General features: G+C 38.1%; 1 protein-coding gene across 1 annotated transcript; it reads right to left on the bottom strand.

Moving 5' to 3' along the window:
• Positions 1 to 746: 746 nt before the first annotated feature.
• Positions 747 to 20089, bottom strand: sp7 (Sp7 transcription factor). Its single transcript, XM_077197647.1, has 3 exons — positions 20051 to 20089; positions 3720 to 3875; positions 747 to 2259 (listed from the first exon to the last, which is right to left on the bottom strand). The coding sequence occupies exons 2-3, from the start codon at positions 3738 to 3740 to the stop codon at positions 946 to 948; spliced, it is 1335 nt and encodes a 444-aa protein (XP_077053762.1). The 5' UTR covers positions 3741 to 3875; positions 20051 to 20089; the 3' UTR covers positions 747 to 945.
• Positions 20090 to 23092: the final 3003 nt, after the last annotated feature.

Here is a 23092-nt window from a genome sequence, read left to right on the forward strand (position 1 = left end):
GTTTTTAAAAGAAGTCTCTTCTGCTCACCAAGGCTGCATTTATTTGATAAAGAACAAACAGTAATATTGTTAAATATTATGACAATATAAAATAACTGTTTTCTATTTTATATATTTTAAAATGTAATTTATTTCTGTGATCAAAGCTGAATTTTCAGCATCATTACTCCAGTCTTCAGTGTCACATGATCCTTCCGAAATCACTATAATATGATGATTGATGCTCAAAAAACATTCATTATTATTATCAGTGTTGGAAACAGATTCTCTGATGAATAGAAAGTTCAAAATAACAGCATTTATTTGAAATACGATTTTTTGTTACATTATAAATGTCTTTAATGTCACTTTTGGTCAATTTAATTCATCTTTGATGAATAAAAGTATTGATTTCTTTTATTTATTTCCCCCCAAAAATAAAATATAAATTCTTACTGACCCCAAACTTTTGAACGGTAGTGTTCTGTTTAATGTTACAAAAGCTTCTATTTCAAATAAATGCTGTTCTTTTGAACGTTCCATTCATCAAAGAATCCTGAAAAAATCCTGTACACAACAGTTGTGTTCAACTTTGATAATAATCATAAATGTTTCTTGAGCATCAAATCATCATATTATACTGATTTCTGAAGGATCATGTGACACTGAAGACTGGAGTAATGATGGTGAAAATTCAGCTTTGATCACAGGAATAAATTACACTTTACTATATATTCACATAGAAAACAGCTGTTTTACATTGTAAAAATATTTCACAATTTTTAGTATTTTTAATCAAATAAATGCAGCCTTGGTGAGCAAAATAAACTTCTTTTAAAAACATAAAAAATCGTACCGATCCAAACCTTTTGTCGGGTAGTGTGATATTATTTTTTTGCACAGGTTTTTTACGCAGCTTAGCACCAGTAGCTCCACTCGTCAGAGTCTTCATCCAGCGGTTATCGTTTATATCTCCAGAAGCCCGCTACTGTTGTCCACACCATTCCCTGTGTTGCTCTTTTCCTCTCCACCGACTATAGGATCCTGCATCCCAGCGACGGGATCCACTTTACCAGAATCCGTCGGCTCCTCGGTTCCTCTTGTCTCGACCTCTTCTTCCGGCCCTTTCCCTTGCATGCTAGTTTCAGTGTGCGTCTTCTGGTGTTTGCTGAGGTGGTCGCTACGAGTGAAGCGCTTATTGCACAGGAGACACGTGAACTTCTTTTCTCGAGTGTGTGTGCGGACGTGGCGCTCGAGTTCGTCGGAGCGAGTGAAGCGTTTTCCACAGAACAACCAGTTGCACACGAAGGGTCGTTCGCCCGTGTGCCAACGAAGATGAGCTTTTAGATGCGAAGCTTTTCCGTAGACTTTTCCGCAACCGGGAATGTGGCAGCTGTGAACGGGTTTCTTGCGTAGGGATGCGGCGGACGCTCCAAGCCTTTCAAGCTCCTGGCAATTCGGACAATCACACGAAGACCTGCCAGTGGAGGAGCCGCCGGTGTATCCGCCCGAGCCTCGAGTTGGTTTGATCCCCATTGGATTGTCAAGCATTCCAGATGTGGATACAGGCTTGGGTTTGTACATGTCCTGGGGGATCATGTGCTGTGAGGACTGGAGCAAATGTGAAGATGAACTCAACCCTACGGATGAGTACTGCGCTGGATTGAGAGGTGTAAAATCAGGAGTGTAGCTTTGCATCTGTGGATTTAGGGATGCTTGCGGAGCCACCGGTTGCAATGGCGCTTGGAGGCTTTCAGGTTGAGGTTGCCCAGCGCTAAGCCAGTTTGAGTTGGTGTGGACGTCCCACCAAGAAGAAGTGGCGTTCGCAGGAGAGCCTGTGATCCCGGAATGGATGCTCTTGTACCATGAGCCGTATGGATGCGTCATGTCTAAGTAAGTGTTGACACTTGCAAGGCAGTCCGCTGTAGCTTTGGTCCCCAAGAGCGAAGGGTCCTGAGAGGCACTCGAGGTCTGGAAAGTGGAGAACGGGTTGTATTCTGAGCCGTACGCTCCCGTAGGAGCCGGAGGAGGGCTTCCGGTTGGCGTTAGCAAACCACCGGCGGAGCTGAAGGAGCCGCTGTAAGTGTCCGCGACGCCATCATTACCTCGTCCATTTTTAGGACTCTGGAGTTCAGAAGTCATGCTGTAGGCTTTCCTTATTGGTGCTGTGCTTCCCGCTTTACCAGGTGTTGCAGAGTCTCGGACTGGACTGGTGCTCCCAAATTTATTGCAGGTTGCGGTTAGCATAGCCAAGGGACTGGATCCATAACGTGTTTCCTCCTGCGAAGAGAACGAAAGCGCTGATCAGAAACGAGGCAACAGGTTTGTTAAAACTATACTTTTTAATGCATTGAAGTAGTGCGTAAAACATCCTTCCTGTGCTATTAGTCTAGACAGAAATATGCACCACCACTGAAAACACAATAATTAATGTCACCACACATGGAGTTCCTGTTTGACATGTTTACATCTCCATAGTGATCATCCGTTCGTGAAAAACAAGCAAGAGATTTTCAACAATACCATTTTGTTAAGAAGAATAAACAATTGTTTCGTTTAAAACACTCTAATTATGTTGTCAATCATAGTGTCAACTGCGCATTTAAACATTCATGAGAATGAAAAATAAGCAATAATCAACATAAATATATGTCAATGATTTAGAGATCAGAGATGTTCAATCACTTCAAGCTGATCTAAACATGATCCCGCAAGTATTTAACAGGCTTAATGCCAGTGCATGAACACAGCTGCAGAAAAACATGTGGTAACCATGTTTACACTTAATTCAATATTGAATGACATTTTTTTTTTTTTTACAGTTAAATTAAAGTAGTGATCGGATTTTTAAGATAACCTCAACCCTAACATAAGATTTTAAGTTGAAATGTCACCTTAAAGTCACAGACTATGGTTGGACTTAGCTTTATTTGGAATGGCAGTGGTCTACCCCATTTTCCGTTGGGAAGTGATGATAAATTAATGAGTAAGGCACAATGTGTGCATGTGCAATGATATTTCCCGCTGAGTGTGTGTGGTTCATCTTGGCACAAGTTCTGCTCCCGTTTCCAGGTTAATTGCTCTCTACTGCCATGTGGAGCTTACATTTGATGCCTGAATCCAAAACCATTGCCGCAAGAGTTTTATGTCTAAGAGTTTTTTCATATTTCACTGTCTAGGTTACAGGCTGGCTTATATTGATTGTCTCGTAACAAACTACACTCTAAACAATAAAGATTCCTCAATGGTTCTTAAGTTTAGCTTCTTTTGTTTTTGCTCTATGGGGTTCATTATAGGTCATTCAGATCAGTGAGTTCTTTAAAACACCATAACAACTAGGCAACAGAATAAGTTAATTGAGGAACTTTAAAAGTTTCTTCAGTTAATGCAAAACCTTCAATGATTCTAACTGGAACATAAGAGTGGATAGAATCCACTTCTTCTTGACAACATGGACTGAATTTCAGGTTTTCTTTCTATACACTTACTATGACATCATTCTACTTTTAATATCTAATTGAAACTAGCCAATAACTTTTAAGTGAGTAACCTGAATCAGACGACCCTTATCTGAACAACTCACCCATAAAGTGTTAATTCAAACAACCTTGTTTTGTTATGCGCCTGTATAAGTTCAATTGACACACACATACAAATATTTGTAGAATTCCGATTTCTAGGCTAAAAGCAAACTAATAACATACATAGGCAAGCCTTAGATCAGATTATGTATTCCATACCTCCAGAATCGACGCGGCCATCCCGGAGGAAAAGCAGTCCTGTGAAGTTCAGTCCCAAAAGCAGGAGAGAGAAGCTCAAAACTGAAGCTCTGACTGAAATAAACTCCGTATACGAGCGCAGCGACTCTCCTATGAGGATCCCGGGAGACCCGCCTCCTAATGACCGGAGAGAGAGAGAGAGAGAGAGAGAGAGAGAGAGAGAGAGAGAGAGAGAGAGAGAGACTCCTAATTAGATATAAACTCGCAATTCTTCGAATAACTTTATTTTGTCAGAATTGTGAAAAATAAATGTGCAGTTCCGAGTTATAAAGAAGAATGCGAGATATAAACTCGCAATTCTGAGGGAAAAAAGTCAAAATTATGGGATAAAAAGTCGCGATTACCTTTAAAAAAAAATTTTTTTTTAAATTCCGTGTCGGAAACAAGTTCCATCCGTAAGAACTCTCTCAAAAGAATTCAAATAAAAAGTTATGGGTCTCAAAAGTATGTACCCTTATATAGGCTACATATCTCTAAAGAGTTTTCAAACAAGGTTAAAAGTTATAATCAAAAGTTAAAATGCGCTAATTCATGCTCACGAACAGAAATAACATTAGCATAAAGAGGTAAACATAGCAACAGCTGCTCGATCGCTGGTCTGATTCGAACATTCAGGAGACTACTGTAATTACATTATTATTGATTAACATAGGCTGATTTTATAAATATACGTTGTTTTGTTTACTTTGTTTAATATGTTCACATTCACATAACACACAAAAGTTGTCATAATGGACTATGTTGCCTACAGTAGCCTATATATATATATATCAGCCAAATATTACACAAATGGTTCTTTTTTTATCAGTGGTTTTACATGTTGGTTTTACATAGCTCAAAACTGTGTTCATTTCCAGGGCACTGCAAAAAACGGACTTAAATTCAATCCATCATATATACACACACATTACATGTAGCCATTATGTACACACACATTATTGTGTGTGAGTGTGTGTAAAGTTGATATGCTTTGGCAATGTACTTTTTTATAGGCTAGAGCAAAGCTTTTTACATTTTGAAAGGGAGCAACACTTGTCAATATACTACTTCATATGCAAATGTTGTGATGTGTGCTTGAGTCTCCATATTGTCATTGTAAATAAAATTATCGTACATGTTGAACTAAGTGAAGAGTAAAATTATTTCAGTAAAAGACAACTACATCACTTCTTAAAGTCAAAAATTGTAATGTTTTTTATTTTATTTTTCAAAAACTATGTGAATATGAGGATGTGAGATTTCACCAGACAACCATTTAAAAAAAAAAAGTGCTAAAATCATTAAACTAGTTGAACCAATGATATCAGCATGGACAAATAATAATTTCCCCCCACACATACAGGCTTATAGCATGTTAGTTTACAAACAGTGTTTTTTTCTGTTTGTGATTTATGATTATACACATACCCAGACGTCACACTCCGGGCAGCAAAGTTATAAGCAGTTTCATAAAAAAGAAATGTTTTCACATGTTAAGCATAAATCATTATTTTATGTGCAACGTTCATTAATCTATTCACAATAATGCTATGGAATGCTGCTAATACATTTTAAATAGTGTGATAAAAATGAATGACAAAGTCAATCAAATCAAGTGAATCACAGTATTGGTAGTTTCAGTCAAATTTCTTTACAGTTTGACAGTAATGTATCACTCTTAGAAGAAAAGGTTCTATTTGGAACCTTAAAGGGTTTCATCAGATGCTTCATATACAGAACCTTTTAGGGGTTCCATCATGGGATCATTTTACGCATTTAGTTTTATTTTTATTTATTTAATTTTATGAATTAAACACCTCATAAACATTTAATAACTATAAAAATGTAAAAAAAAAACCACATTAAACATTAAAGTATTAGGCTATATGCAATCCCTAAAGACAATTTCTCCTTAGAACCTCTTTGGCATAAAGGGTTCATGAATCATTTTTCTAAGAGTGAGATGCAGTAAAGTATAATTACTCTTACCCTGTCAATTTAAAGGTTAGAACAATCTCTCAGATAATCATTACACCCTGATTTAATGCAGACACAATTAGATAAATTGTCAAGAAGAAAAACCCTTAACAATTTAAAAGGAGAAATTATGTCTTTTGTGTTGTGAAACCTCAAGAAATTCTGTTTTTTGGGGGGATAAACGTAGTAATTTATCAAATGCATGACAGTCATTTTTTTAGAACAATAACAGCCTTTATATTTAATATGTTTGCTTTCTTTATACCGGCTGAATATTTACCCTGTCTAAGCAAATTAAACTGAAATATTTTGCTTTTTTCCATACCATAATACCCGTGCACACAGTGTGTACATGCACTACACAGAGGTTGTTCGCTGTTAAGAGTCTTTTCTCTGGCTTACAGACATCCATCAAGTGAATAAACAGTTGGAACAGCCTTCCGACAGCCCATCTTGGTTTTGAGTGTCCTTGTGGGTGTTGCTTTTTTCCAAAATGAGGGGAGAGAAGATTAAAATTGTTTTCAAAAATAAACATGTAATTTTATTCTTTATTTTCTCCCTCAATTACAAGGCATGGTCAGAGCAAGCTTGTAGTTTGTGAGAGTTTGGCCCTTACAGTAACACACAGACTATATTTAGCAGTCTGCTCCTCAACTGACCCTGTGTCTTTACACACACACACACACAAACACACACACACACACACACACACACACACACACACACACACACACACACACACACACACACACACACACACACACACACACACACACACACACACACACACACACACACACACACACTAATTTCTGCAACGGTAGTATTGAACTGCACTGGCTAATTAGATTGGTGCCATAGGGGGCAGTGTTATTTCTAAGGACATGATGAATCACGTTGCTGTCAGAAACACTACAGTATAGACCACACAGTGATTTATTGGCAGATTTAAATGTTAGATTAGGTCATTTTTGGACCTTAATCCACAATCATACTTTGGTGTTTGTAAATAAGACTGTAATCTCACCCGTGTTTTTTGTGGCTTTTAATACAAGCTCATTACTACAGAATAACAAAAACGTTTTAAAATGCATAGTTTCTTCCTGGAAAATATTGATGGCACTGATGAAATAGTTCAATATGGGAAAGAAAAAATGTGCTCATCAAGTCATTTAGCTGATATACAGCACACTATAATTGAGGAGGTCGAGAGAGTGTTGAAAGGTGAAGCTATATAAGAATCATATTCATTTTCCAAACGCTAACGCATGTGCATTTGCAAATGGTTGGGATGGCCTAATACATTTCCATTCATGCATTTATCTCATGACTTTACTTCTCAAATGAATGGAAACATATGCAAAGACATGAGTGACTCAAAACGGTGATGCAACTGGAAGAATAGAACGATTGACTGAAGAAGAACTTGCAATGTGGCAGGTTATGAAAGCCTCAAAATGCTTGTTTTCTCTTTTACCATTATGAATCAGCATGCAATTAATATGAACAGCATTTTCACAAATTGTGCATTTTGAATGTAGTTAAGGTAAGGGTTTTTGTTTGTGATAATGTATGATGCACACAGAAGCTCTAGAAGTCTGCATTGAGCAGAGATCTAAAAATAAACTCAAACATTTCTCATCAAATGATCTAAGCTGCTTTCCACATTCATTTTATATTAGGGATGCATGATTTTTCTGCCACTACATCGGTATCGGCCTATATATTCATTTTTAATGTTATCGTTTTCGAACCAATGAGAAAATTTGCCCGATATATTAAAATCTATAAATAATGTATTATTTCCTTCAGCTGAGACACTTCAGATGTGCAGTGTTCAACATAATTGTTTTGAATTGCTTGAAATATTATTGGAATCACTTCAAAAAAGGAAAATACAGTAAAGTGCAACATGTGCAGCGCAAGTCTGTCATATCGGCTACATAAAATCATAATGAGAACATTGTGTGTTTGGGACGTGGATTTTAAAGGTAAGACTTTTGTTTTTGAAATCAGGCTCTCAAAAATTATATACAAATTTGGATTTAGATTTATCCGCCAATATATCGGTTATCGGCTTTCAAGTATAAAGAATTATCGGTTATCGGTATCGGCCAAAATTTTCATATGGGTGCATCACTATTTTATATATAGCTCTCTCTCTGGATGTCAACTTTATTTAATCCGAGGAGTTTTAGGAGAAATATCCTAGGCATATTTGTGTAGGACATCAGAGTGAAAAAATAAGGTTCAAAATGGGTGTGCCTTTACTAAAATCGCAAAGATATAAACCGTGGAGCGCGGTGCCACATGTGGAGCGTTCAGCCCAGTTTGAGGGTTTGCCTTCCCAATTATTTGCATGTGGTTTCCCCATTTGGGCTAATAGCTTTCCTATTTCCCTTTGAGGATCAGAAATCCCACACCCTGAACCGGCTGAAATTGAAAGGAGAGGTGCAGCAGTGGTGTATAAAGAGCCACTGGATGCAGGAGTTTATTGGGAAATCCTTTATCACTCTGAAGAGCCACTAACAGCTTCCTTCAAAGTGGCAAGAGAGGAATCTATAATTAGAGATTTATAGGGAAACATTTTGTGTTTTTTATCTTTTCTATTTTTGAATTTTACATTGAAAAGTCTTCCTCTGTGGGCGAGGTAATGGGCTGTTAAAAGCACAGTAGATTATTGTGTTAATGAAGGCGTTTGGCAGCTGCTGTATATTGATAACAATATGTATATTGATAAAAATAAGTGGTTCTCCACTGTTCTACTTCTGAATCAAATAGCGACCAAATACATTATCAAAATTCGAATTATTTGCATTTAACAAAATTGGAATATCGCATAAAACATTTGCGAATGAAGCAGAGTTTCCATCCCATGTATTCAATTGTTCACTTCTTGAGAAATTGGAGCAAAATATCTGTAATAAACATGGAAGTTGCTGCAATCAGGCTCCTTTTCCACTCCATCATAAACGAGTGTGTGTCAGAACGTCCGACGAAACGCAATAAACGCTGTCATGTTCTCTTGCGTTCGGATGCTGGTGTTCGGGAACACAATCATGCGAGACGCTTCTGGAGGGAATTAAACTAAATCATTCATGTCACACACTTTGAACTCAGGCGTTTCAGAAACACCAAACCCACGTTTGAGATGATGCGACGCCATTGGTCCACTGGTTATTCCAATTATCCAATCACAGCCTCTGCTGAACCAAAGTCACATGAGTATTTGTTGAGGGATTTGTTCGGTAAATGTGTTTCCATCGTATTTTATGAGCATGTCTTCGTAGTGGATAAAAAAATGTATTCACCTTAATTGAGCATAGGCTATGTTTTTTATGCACATTTTAAAATTGGCGTTTTTTATGTGATATCCCAATATGTGCATGGATACATACCTTGTTTCTTTTTTCTTGATTCACGTCATCCAATCATAACAGACTTGGAACAAATTTATTGTTTGTGACGCACATTGTAAACCCTAATAAATTGGCAGAACTCACAAAATGTAAGGCAATCATTTGCCTTAATTTTTTAAGTTGAACCCAAGTTAGAACTTAAAATTTAGATTTTAGATTGCCATTTAAATAAAAATGTTGACTATATGCTAACTCATGGAGCTGGATTTCATAAACATCATACTAACTCAAACCTTTTTAGAATTTGAGGTTCATTCCTTTTTACATTAATTTACAGTCGTTGTGAAAATTAGAACATTAGATGAAATATCATCAGTTTTGGCCAGTTTCTAGATATAATATATATACAAACTATGTTTTTTTAAGTGTATGCACAACTCATTTTGGAGCGGTTTTACAGTTTGGGGTTTTTAAGGTCTATATGCTTTCATCATTAGACTCCGTATCAGAGTACCGAGGATTTCACTGTGGTTAAATGGGAATCAATGCAATAATTCTCCGAGGATTCCTCTCTGAGCCCGGGCCCTCAGCAAATTAAACTTCTTAATAACGCTGCCACGCAAGGAAAAAGTGAAATGATTAGACGTGTGTGAGTGGCTTTGAGATGGAAATGTGGTAAGAGGGAGATACAGGGTCAGGGACAAACTCGCCTCACAGCGAGATGGCTTTTTCCAGACCGTGTGGTCACAAAAACACAAGAATTCCTATGGAAAAATAAGTGAGAACGATGGGATAAAAAAAGAAAAACGCTTAACATCTTCTACAACAGGCCTTTCTGCAATAAAAAAACACAGCTTTGGTTGTGCAGGTCATTAACTGAAGACAGTGAAATACTCATGAATTGGATGTCAAACTGTGTGGGGCCTGAAGGAGCCAGTATGATCATAACAAAGAGGGCAATTTTATGAATTACTGGTTACTCAGGACTCTAGACTATACTAAACATGGCACCGATGTACCACTAGTGCTGCTGTCCGCCCCCATGAGCTTCACCACAAGTGTCCTCCACAAATCATCAGTTTAACAAGAGTTTAACATCACTCATGCAACTGACTCGAAGCACACAACCAATGATGCAATTTTAAAACAAAATCAGAAAATCAAAAGATTAAGTTGAGAAATGGGTGAAACTTGTCAAGATATGTCCAGGTCACAATTCACCCCAAAATCAAAAATAAATCAGAAATTGTATTTTGCATTAAAAAACAAACAAACTGCGTGTGACTCTTTCATTACAATTCGGCACATTTCCCCCCAAAATGTTCATACCCATAATGCAAAGTGCAATTCTTATTCCTCTAAAAGTTCTTTATTGGCATTAATGGTTTCATGAAGAACCTTTAACATCCATGGAATCTTTCCATTGCACAAAAAGTAGGCCTACTTCAGATTGTTCTTGAGATTATTAAAAAGTTCTCAACCAAAATGGTTTCTTCTGTGGCATTGCTGCCAAAAGCCCCTTTTGGAACCACTACATTTGCTTTCTTTATACCGACTGAATTTTTACCCTGTCTAAGCAAATTAAACTGAAATATTCTATTTTTTGAAATATTCTAATATTCTATTGAAAATGTAAATTTTTTTTAAATATATTGTAAAGTATTTACAACCCAAATTTATAGTCTTTGCAGTACTAACATTCAATCTAATATAAATAAATACATTTTAAATTGTAGTAGCAATTGCTTATTTCTCACTGTGTCAAATGAATTTTTTTTTACACACAGACAGCAGGTATGACATTTTATCACATCACTTTATTAACAAAGCAATTCCAACACAAGACATTTGGTAAAATACTTTATTTTAAGCAAGGAAAAACACGGCATAACAGGATGTCTTGATGTGATGAAGAAAACTTTCAGAAGCGGCATTGCATAGGTTAAAAACCAGCAAAAAATAAATAACATTAATGACAAAGTTCCCCTGCATCACATCTGGCAAGTGACAGAACACAAGTTACTTAAAGAGTAGTTCACGTCAGAATTACAATTTCCTGATAATTTACTCGCCCCCACATCATCCAAGATGTTCTTTCTTTCTTCAGCCGAAAAGAAATTAAGGTTTTTGAGGAACACATTCAATAATTTCTCCATATTGTGACTTCAATGGGGTCTAACAGTTTGAAGGTCCAATGTGAGTTTCAGTGCAGCTTCATCTTATATACTTTTTTAACCACAAATGCTGGTCTTGCTCTAGCTCTGCGATGCACCACACATTACGTAATCACGTTGAAAAGTCACACGTGTTTCGGTTAAAAAATGTAGAGTAGGGGGAGACAACTCGCGCTGTTTTCAGTGATGCACACAGGGTCCGAAATTAACTTTTTGTCCCACCTGCCACGGGGACTGGAAGATGAAAAAATCCACAAGCCAAGCACATTTTTACCGACCAAAATAATAAACAGCCTTTTTGTGTCACATATACATTAATTTCAGTACATTTAATTGAGAGAAGGTGTTATGTTGAATGAATAAGAGTACATAGAAGTCAAAACAGAGCAACAAATAGTAAGACATGGAAGATGTGAGCATGGAACTAGTGCTCATTACAGTACATTTGAAGGTTTCGTCAAACTATCAGATACTTTACCGAAAGTAAAACATTTTACCGATTAATACTATCAGTTAAACGATTTAAAAGTAATATATATATATATTTAGCTTTTTTGTTTGTTTGCTGCATGGTTAAAAAAAAACAGTATATAGCCTATTTGTTAAATCACACGCGCCTAAAGACATATTTCGCTGAACAAGCAAAATGAAGCGAGGTAATAGAAGTAGCTACTGTGTGGGACCATTTCGACAGAAAGAGCGACGAAGTTACTTGCAAAATATGCGACGCGGTATTAAAATACAGCAGTAGTACAAGTAGCCTAATATATCACTGGCAAAGCAAACATCCACAAGCAAATGAAAGGCGCTTCCCGAAGCTGTCCACTCCAGCGAGACGTTATCTCTGTATTCCCGGGACATCTGTGCCATCGGAGACCCAGACTCACCCCACATAACCGAGACATGTTACCTTATTTTTAAGTAAAAACTAGACAAGCTGTGGATTGAGGTAGGCCTGCTATTTTTATTTGCCAAAAAAACGTAGTCTGATGAAAATAAAGCCGTTTTTTCAAAGCTTCAAACTGATTCACTTTTCTTTTTGTCATCTCAATTTGTTAATTATTTAAGTTAAAAATATATATTTAGGTGTAGGTCTATTTTAGGTGTGAAGAAGGTTCACACACGCTTCTTGATGCACACACACAAGATCTCTCGCTCTCTTCCTCTCTGGCGCGCGCGCTACACGGTTTGAAGCTCAGTATTCAATTCAATTCAATTCAAATTTATTTGTATAGCGCTTTTCACAATACATATTGTTTCAAAGCAGCTTTACAGAAAGTGCATTTCAGAAATGTACATAGAAAAAATACAGTTAGTTAATCATGTATTCATTCAGGGTATGTGTGAGCTCTTTCTCGCTCGCTCTATTCCGGAAGTTTGAACTAATTTGTGGGCATCAGGCGCCGTTTCTCAATGTCAAGGATACTTCCTTGGCAGGATTGATCCTTCCAAGTCATTTCCTTCAGAGGCTAGGCGAGGCTCCTCTTTAGCATTCGGAGAACACGTAAATGGAACAGGCTAGCAAGTGCACGTCATTGCGTCATTACGTCACTGAAAAGGTCCGCTTTTGGCGCTGCAAAAATTCAAAAAGTTGTGATGTACACTACCGTTCAAAGGTTTGGGGCCAGTACGATTTTAAATGCTTTTAAAAGAATTCTCTTCTGCTAATCATGTTAAATTACTTTGTACAACTTAACTAGTTATTTATAAAAGAAATGCCGGTGACGGCAACCAAGCTAAATGACAGGTCCGGTTCAGTTAGCCATCAATAACGTAATTTGTATATATTTGTATAATTTGTAATATCAATACGGTAGTAATTTGTAATGGCATTTAAACGTTAAACTTTACTTATATGTACAACAGTTATAACAAATGTATGGTAACTTACATGTACAAGCATAGTGCCCCGTTATTGCTCCGACTCCGCTAACGTCTGACATTTTTTATTTTTTGAACAAGATAGCAAAGCTGGCGCATAGGATTGTGGGTGATTTGAGAGCGCGAAGGCTACACATATGCATCCTTTCCTGTGTATGGGATATTTTTCGAACGAAGGATTCAGTCCTTGGTTGAAATTCTGAGGATCCTCGACATTGGAACAGTCCTTCGACGGATGTCGATGACGTAGCATCCTCGAAATAACGGCTTCCGAGGATCCTTCCTTGACATTGAGAAACATCCAGGGAGCCGCTATCAATATGCGGGAGACTCCCGGAACTTCCGGGAGACTTGGGATGTCTGGAACGTTCACCCGCCGGTTAGCCTTTTGAGATTTTCTCGCCAAATGGAAAATCTACCCGCATTTGGCGCTGGGCGGGTGTTAATTTCAGACCCTGGCTGCACATGTGTAACAGTTTATTGGATCCGTGCAACTCTTAAAGTGACAGCAGCCTAATATTCCTACTCTACAATATCACTAATCAAACACTCGTTCTTGACTAAATCGCTTTTGTAACTATATTTGTAATGTATATTTTATTAATAAAGTACAGTGTTATTTTACATTTGAGTACAGTTTCTGTACCTGAATACCTGAAAATCTTAAAACTTGTGATGATGAATATCTGTATTATCTATGGTATGTTTGTTTCGGCTGCAATATCATTTAATAATTTTTTTTTTTTTAAATCCTTTTTTTTTTTTTTAGGTGGGTGCAACCTGCACATTTTCATGCGATTGAGCCATATAGAAAGAGCTCAAGCAAGTGGTCCAAATAAAAATAAGCACATTTTACCTAAAAAGAGCCCTTCCTTTAAACACGGCAGGTCTGAAACCCAAGGCGAGCTCGGACCACCCAACGCTTCACACACACCCTGCAGCTAAAGCACAAGATGGTGGTGAAATATAACCATCACTAAAGAAAACACCGCTTCCACCTCCTCACCGTAAGGCCATTTTCTCTCTCACACACTCAGGAGTGCTATAAAAGTCAAGACCACTTTTAAAAAAAACCTGACATTTGATGTTTAGGTCAAGGACAGTTTGAGTTTCTCCTCTCAGACTCAGAGGAAGTGATTGTACACAGACTTTCCCAGATGTGCATGTGAACTGCACGCGTTTGGAGCGAGCGAATGCCACGCAGTCTGGGCTCGAAAATAAAGCCGAATGCTTTGACTTCCACTGGCTGAGGCGAGCGGTCTCTGGATGCGCTGGCTCTGAGACACACACTCGAGCGGTCTCTGAATGCGCTGGCTCTGAGACACACACTCGTCCCCCACAGAGAGCGAGCGGTGGGTGTGGCCCCTGAGGAGATGGTTTTTGAGGGGGCCGCTCCCGAACGCTGAACTGCATGCCAGCGCCCAAGGGCTCCAGTCTGCCTGACCAGAGCCACCGCGAGCTGCCCACGCCACGTTACACGCGCCGGCCTGGTGGACGACGCCCCCTATTGGAGCTGAGAGAAACTGACACCGTCCACCTGTGATATGTGCACACACACACACACGCATTTCAACCAGAGGCTGAATGATTCGAATAAACATTTTGTTGTTTCTTTTATAGGCTATATTTAAATTTGAATAAACCCACTGGAATCTGAAAAATGTGAAAATCCACACGCACACACAACACATACTCTCTCACACACAAGCACACGCACGCACGCACGCACGCACACACAAACACTCTCTCTCTCTCACACACAACACATACTCTCTCATACACCAACGCATACACAACACATACTCTCTCACTCTCACACACACACACACAACACATACTCTCTCACTCTCACACACACACACACAACACATACTCTCTCACTCTCACACACACACACACACAACACATACTCTCTCACACACCAACGCATACACACACACAGATGCACTCACACACACAGATGAACTCACACACACACACACCACATACTCTCTCACACACCGACGCATACACACACACACAGATGCACACACACACACATAGATGAACTCACACACACTCTCTCTCACACACACACCACATACTCTCTCACACACCGACACATACACACACACAGATGCACTCAAACACACAGATGAACTCACACACACTCTGTCTCACACACACACACACACACACACACACCACATACTCTCTCACACACCAAAACATACACACACACAGATGCACTCACACACACAGATGAACTCACACACACACTCTCTCTCACACACACACACCACATACTCTCTCAAACACCAATGCATACACACACACACAGATGCGCTCACACACGCACCACATACTCTCTCACACACCAATGCATACACAACCACACACACACACACACCACATACTCTCTCAAACACCGACACATACACACACACACAGATGAACTCACACACACTCTCTCTCTCTCACACACACACACACACACACACACCACATACTCTCGCACACTCCAACGCTTACACACAGATGCACTCACACACACACTACATAATATCTCACACCAACGCATACACACACACACAGAGAAGCATACACACACAGATGCACTCACACACACACACACACACACACACACACACACACACACACACAGACGCATACACATACACAGATGCACTCACACACACACACACAGAGAAGCATACACACATTCACACGCCACTGACAGACATCATACATCTGTAACACGTAGCCTAAAACACACACGTCCAGAGGCTGAATGCTGAATCTGATTCTAAAATGTTTTATACATTTGCATTTCCCCCCAAAATTCAAGTCATCTTTATTTCTATAGGGCTTTATACAATTAAGATTTTCAAAGCAGCTTCACTGTAATAAACAGGAAAATAACAGAATCTCTGATGTAAGCTATGTACATGACACAAATTCAAATTCCGCAGCTCTTAAAAAGACAATGTGTCATTTTTAGGGTTGGGAATCGAATTCTGGAATCGAATACTTGAGGTCAGGAATCAGATACTTGTTATAAAATTAAAATTTCAACTCCTTTGTGAGCATTTTTATATGACTTTACCATTCAAGTGTGAGACGACTCGCACGCTGTTTTCCGTCCTGCACACGAGTAACAGTTTATTGTGCAGCTCTTAAAGTGACAGCAGCCTAAAATTCCTGCTACCGTCTCTATACTATACGGTGGCCCAGTAGTGGACCACAAATTTTGAGCCACAACACAACGAAATTTAAAAAGCAAACATAAGTTCACAACGAAATGAATCCACAACACAACAAAAATGAGCCACAACACAACGGAAATAAGCCACAACACAACCGAAAATGTACAACAATGGAATAAAGCCACAACACAACGGAAAATGTACAACACAACAGAAATGAGCCACAACCAGGGCCTGAAGTTAACTTTTTTGACCACCGACCACTGTGACAGGTGGATTTAAATATCCACCTGCCACAGTAACTTTTTACCAGCCACATCTTTGTTTTGTTTTGGTTTTTTTGCCTCATAAAGTTGAAAAATAGAAATCACACAAACATTGTTCTTTAACTTGTAAGAATACACATTTAAGTACTGTCAAGTTATTAACGAAATCATTATAAGTAATAATAACTCTTAAGTGGGTCGCACACCGGATGCGCAGCGCGGCGCGATGCGCAGAACCACGTCTTTTAAATTCGAACACATTATTTTCTATCAGTGTACACACACCAGCGGCGCCATTCAGCGTCTGTCCACGGCGCCCAGCAACAGCTCAGGACCTTGTTCAAAATCCTGCCGCGCCACAGAGCGCCGTTTACATAGTTTTACATTAAATGTACATTTATTTGTCTCAAATCATCATTAATGTATATTCTGACTTCACCCTGTGCTGCAATATACATTTAGTTTTACATGCAGTCACAGAAATCAGCTGCTTGAATGAAAAATGCTGATGTTACCGGACAGACGCAAAAAAAAAACAACAACTGATGAATCACTCAATTCTCATTGGCTACCCGCCAATGTGGCAGGTAGATTGACAGTTTTACCAGCCAATTGCAAAATTCACCCGCATTTGGCGCGTGGTCAGGTGTTAATTTCAGGACCTGGCCACAACACAACGGAAAATGTACAACACAACGGAAATGAGCCACAACACAACGGAAAATGTACAACACAACGGAAATGAGCCACAACACAACGGAAAATGTACAACAGAACGGAAATGAGCCACAACACAACGGAAAATGTACAACACAACGGAAATGAGCCACAACACAACGGAAAATGTACAACACAACGGAAATGAGCCACAACACAACGGAAAATGTACAACACAACGAAAAAATACAGCCGCAACACAATGGAAATGCTCCCGACCACTAGAGGGCTCTCGGAGCGCGATAAAGTTAGTTTTACTTGCCATTGTTCTATAGAGTCTACAGTATTAATATATCAATACCACGATTAGTTTTAACAGTATGGAACCATTGTATATTGACATAAAATATACTTCAAAATCACCTACATGAATTATAGCTGCGAATTTATACTCGAGAATGCTTTGACGTGCTACCACAGCGCATGATCCCTAAGGAAACGTCTGGCATTTCCACCAAGTGGTTAAAACATATCATTTATTATAAATTTAATTTGATAAATAAATAAAAAATCCATTTGGTGAATTGCAGAATTACAGGAAGCTATTGGCACAATTTCACCTGTAATAAGTCAGACTGGTCACAAGGAACCTACCACAACTTTTAGGACATGAAAAAAAAAACCTAGGTGAATTACAGTAGGCCTAATGTTTTTTATAAAAAAACAAGTTGCGTACTGTGCATACAGGGAGCTATTGGCACATTTTCACTTGTTGTAAGTCAGTCTGGTTAATAGGAACTACAACCTTTGAAACATGATAAAAGAAAAAAAAACTTTTATTATATTACAAAAATGTCCTAAAAAATAATTGTTTACTGTAAATAAATGGAAAAAAGTCAGGTGTAGTAATTCAGTCTACTACCAATACAATCAAGCTTTGGATTTTGAACATGTCTGTTTTTGGAATGTTAAAAGTCATTTTAATTAATACAAATTATACGTTTAACAACTTGAAGGAATTGGCGTATATTCCCCTAGGGCGCTGTGGTAACTATATTTGTAATATATATTTTATTTATAAAATGCAGTGTTATTTAACATTTGTTTAGTTTGTGTACATGAATATCTTAAAACACTTTATTTTAAACGTATGTTTGTTCAGTTCTATTTATTATTTGCTGCAATTGATAGATTTTATTAGTTATTTTTGAGTATTTACTTGTCTTTAAATAATGCTTGCAATTTATATTAGTTAGGATAGTTGTTTTTGCAATAATATTCTTGAACCAAAGGCAATTGTTCTTTGCGTAAGTATTTTTTAGCCTGTTGATTTTTTTGTTATGTGATATTCAACTAAAATGAAATGTTTTGCAATAAGACTAAATGTGAATGATAGTGTAAGTGTAAGTTTAATGTAATGTACGTTTTTTTTTCCTTATCGAAATTAGGAATCGATAAGAATCGGAATAGTTAATCATTAAAATTAAAACGATACCCAACCAGTCATTATACATTGTTGATTCACTTCAGTGCAATAACTGTGGAAATTTCATCAATTATGAAACGAGTTCAATTCAGCTAGACACAGAAGATAATAGAGTCGTAATTCAGTTCAGATAAATAAATGTCTAAACATTCTACACTCAGTGTTTTACACACAACCAGGGGATTCCTTGCTGTATTGTTGTTGACTCTAAGGCAATGATGGGCAACTCCGGTCCTCAAGGGCCACTGTCCTGCAGAGTTTAGCTCCAACCCTAACTAAACACACCTGAACAAGCTAATCAATGTTGTCAGGATTACTAAAAAATAATTTTTTTCATGGTTGGAGCTAAACTCTTCAGGACAGTGGCCCTCGAGGACCGGAGTTGACCATCCCTGCTCTAAGGTCTCAAGCGATTCCACACAAAATTATTTAGGGACAAATAATTCAGGCCATATAATATGGTATCAGTTCAGTTTCAGACTGTAAGGTTAACATTTCACAATACTAAGAATACACAAGCAGGCACTGGAAAAATGAATGAAGAATTACTAATTCAGAAACATGACAAACAAAATCAGACCCTTTTTCTGATAATCTCATAACAATTTTCAATGGTTCTTACCATTAACAGAAATCACATAGCCTAGTTTAACAGTACAAAATATGCATGATGAAACTATTAATCAAGCATTTACTAATGTTTAAACATTTAAATTCGTTTGAACTAATAGCCTAATCTTTTAAACATTATATAAATCAATATCGTCAAGTTATTAAGTGTTATGGGTATAACGTCGTACACATAAACTCTCATATGCATAACTGGAATCTTTATAACATAATTTCATTAACATTAGCTAAGTTTTCTCTCATAATCGGCTATGGTTCAAATGTTCATTTATTCATCAATATTCATGAGCTACTTGACAGTCACACACAGTATATATTCATTTTTAGATTGTTATGCAACACTATTTAAAACTTTCCATCTTGGAAGCCGCCACAATAAAACATTTTTTTTTTGTAAATCATAATTATGACATGAAAACAAAACGAAATTCTAAGATAAAAAGTCTATCCTGACAAGTCTTATTTTGTCACAATTTCGACTTTTTATGCCGTAGTTTATCACAAATTCGTAATGAAGACTTACTAAAGCATGTTTTTGGCGGTAATTGCCTTCCATAAAAACGACGACGACGCGTGCACGCGCTTTCTTTACTGAATTGAAATGAATGCAAGCAGCCAATCGCAGTGGTAAATGTAATTTGCGTATACAGATGTATTTGGGAGTTTATGTATTTGTCTGAGAGTTTTATGTGCCTTACTTTGAAGCTGATGGTGATACTCTTTGCGGTCGTTCATTCTGGTCGAGTTGTTTCACTGACAAAACTAGCGGTAGCATAATAGCATTAAAGGAGACGAACGATAACACGACTTGAAGCTGCTAAATCGAGCAGCGCCCTCTGTTGGTCAAAACAAACACCTGTGGCTCTAATACTGCTTGTATTATTTTACTTTGTGGGCTATTTTGAGTACACTAAAAAGGGGACGTCTGGGTACCCTAAAACATAGCAGTGCCATAGTATGCCATACTAACAACAGAACACCCTAGCAACACCTTAGCAACCACTCAGAACACTGCTGCAACTGAGTAGCAACATTATTAAAATCACATATCTGCGTCCAATGCATTGCAACATCCTACCAATTAGGCTACCCAGAAACCCCAGTTAAGCTAAAAAGGCATGCAGAACACCCACAGAAATGCCACCTGTAATGTTGGTAAGTATATTAAAATACAACTGCCACCCTTTTTACTTTTCTGACACTTGTTTATTCTACAGCACTCCATGGAATCTGAAAAATGTGAAAATCCACACACACACACTTCTAGGCTACATTTCAATTAAAAAAAAAAACACCACAATGGAGTCTGAAGAATGTGAAATCCAGCTTGTGTTATTGAAGTCACACACATTATCTTTATTCATCCGTGTAAACACACACGTTTCCCTCACACTCACTCAATCACAGCAGGGCTTAAACACTATTCTTCCAGTGACCTGTAATTATTTGATAGATTTTTCGAGCTAAGTGCTCTTTAGTAAGTTTGTAAGTGCTTCCTAAACAATCAGACATAATATGGGACTAATTTAAAGAGTAAGGCAGGCAGTTTCGTCTGGTTTGAATCAGCGGAGGCCCTTCCTCGCTCCAGCTCTGGGTTTAAATCATAGACTGTATAAAAAATAGGTTTAAACTGTTCTTCGTGTTTGTGGAAGTGCGGCTGCGATCGAGGCCTGCGAGGCAGAGCTGTTTAATAAGTCTTTGTTGTGGAAAGAAACGGGGAACACGGTTCATTGCGGTCACATCTGTACAACGGTGGTGGAGAGACTCACATGTGTACGTACGCACGCGCACGTATTAATGATGTGTCATTCGCGAACGAGCCGGTTCTAAGAGCCGAATCTTTGTAGCGAACGAGAAGAGCCGACTCTTCAGCCGCATAATAAGTGTCTTAAAGAGATAGTTCACCCAAAAATGAAAATTAGCCCATGATTTACTCACCCAGAAGCCATCCTAGGTGTATAAGACATTCTTCTTTCAGACGAATACAATCTGTCTCTTTCAAGCTTTATAATAGCAGTGAATGGGCACCATTGTTTTGAAGTCCAAGTGCATCTACAAGTGTATCTATCAATCTTAAAAGTGTCGCAAACGGCTCTGAGGGGTTATTAAAGGCCTTCTGAAGCAAAGCAGTGTGTTCTTGTAATAAAAATGTCCATATTTAAACCTAGTTTCCGGCAGACAGCCGTACGCAAGTCGACTTACACCACAAGAGCAACACTTGACGGTGTATGACGTATGTAGGAGTAGCGTATGTTTAGACGCCTCTCGTGGTTCAAACTAACAGCGCTGGGCAACCACGTTTATCATTTTGTTGTGCGTCAAGTTCAAGTGTTACTCTTTTGGTTTAAAGCAACACCAAGGAACTTTTCCTCTGCGGTCGACCCTACAGGTTGGAAGCGGAATTGTCCATTACCGCTGTCGTAAATAATTTAGCCTACCGCAGCCGACTGTCGCACGCGCACGCTCGCTGTTTATCCAGCACCGGCTTTGGAATCAACAATGGCCACAGACAAGGTAGAGTATGATGCATGATTTTATGAAAGACATCACAAACGAAGAAAAACTATTTATGCCGTAAAGCAGTCGAATTTTGTAGTTCTTTTTGTGCTCCGGTTACTACCCGAAACCCGAAGTTACATAGTGCCGATACAAACCACGTCAGGCTATGGCAGACGTGTCATTCAACCTATTGTAAGTCGATGTACCATCACAAGGGTCTTGGAAATATATTATGAAGGTTGAAAAACTACAGTGTTACTTTAAGTCGACTTGCGTACGGCCGTCTGCCGTAAGCTAGTTATTTTAGTCGATAAAGTTTTAAATATGGATAGGCCTATTTTTCTTACACCAATGCATCGCTTTGCTTCAGAAGACCCTTATTACCAATGTTATGATGGATAGATGCACTTGAATGGTGCCCATTCACTCCCATTATAAAGCTTGGAAGAGCCAGGACATTTTTTTATATGACTCCGATTGTATTTGTCTGTCATATGTCATATACACCTAGGATGGCTTCAGGGTGAGTAAACCAATTGTCATTTTTGGGTGAACTATCCCTTTAATGTTAAGACTTTTGACTTTATTTATACGATTTTTTTGCCTTGGTTCTGTGTTCAATTAAAGTTTTATTAAAATGTTAAATAATAGTAACTGTGTATTTTTGTAACAAATGCATAAAAACAAAGCTTTTATGAAAACACTGAATAAAAAGTGCTTGCCAACACACAAATAATTTACAATTGCTAAATTGGGCTAAAATAGAAGGCTCCGAGTGAGACTAAATAAAGAGCCATTTAGGAGCTATAAGAGCCGGCTGTTCTAAGGGAGCCGAGCAAAAGAATCGAATCTTTGAAAAGAGCCGGTCTTTTCAGCACGCATTCACGAGCGCGGATGACACGAGATCCCTCGTCATAAATTATTACTAATGAAGACATGCAGTCCGGTGAATTTATTGAATATGAGTTGGCGTGACTCCGTGTTCAAACAGGATGATCCGTTTCCTTCGTGGATTTTAGCAGCGTATAATTATCACATTAACAAAACCGAGCTTCTGAATAATAAGATGTGAGTGTGGCCTGCAACTCTGACATGCATCTAATACTTGCATTTTTCAAATTATTGTTCATTCTAATTGAGTCATGGAATATTTGCACTATTGGTTCTTATATAAGATATAAATAGGTATGCATGGAAGTAGAATAATGCCAAATGTGTTTGAAACAAAAAAGCTTGTTGAA

The sequence above is a fragment of the Siphateles boraxobius genome, unplaced genomic scaffold (assembly GCF_051911475.1).
Source record: "Siphateles boraxobius isolate OS27281-9 unplaced genomic scaffold, OSU_SipBor_1 41, whole genome shotgun sequence".
Lineage (NCBI taxonomy): Eukaryota > Metazoa > Chordata > Actinopteri > Cypriniformes > Leuciscidae > Siphateles > Siphateles boraxobius.

Bases quoted from the DNA above. Each gene is read 5' to 3' on its own strand.
- sp7 (XM_077197647.1), bottom strand. From the start codon at position 3,740: ATGGCCGCGTCGATTCTGGAG. The intron at 2,260-3,719 runs GTATGGAATACA...TTCTCTTCGCAG, and splicing joins TGGCCGCGTCGATTCTGGAG to GAGGAAACACGTTATGGATC.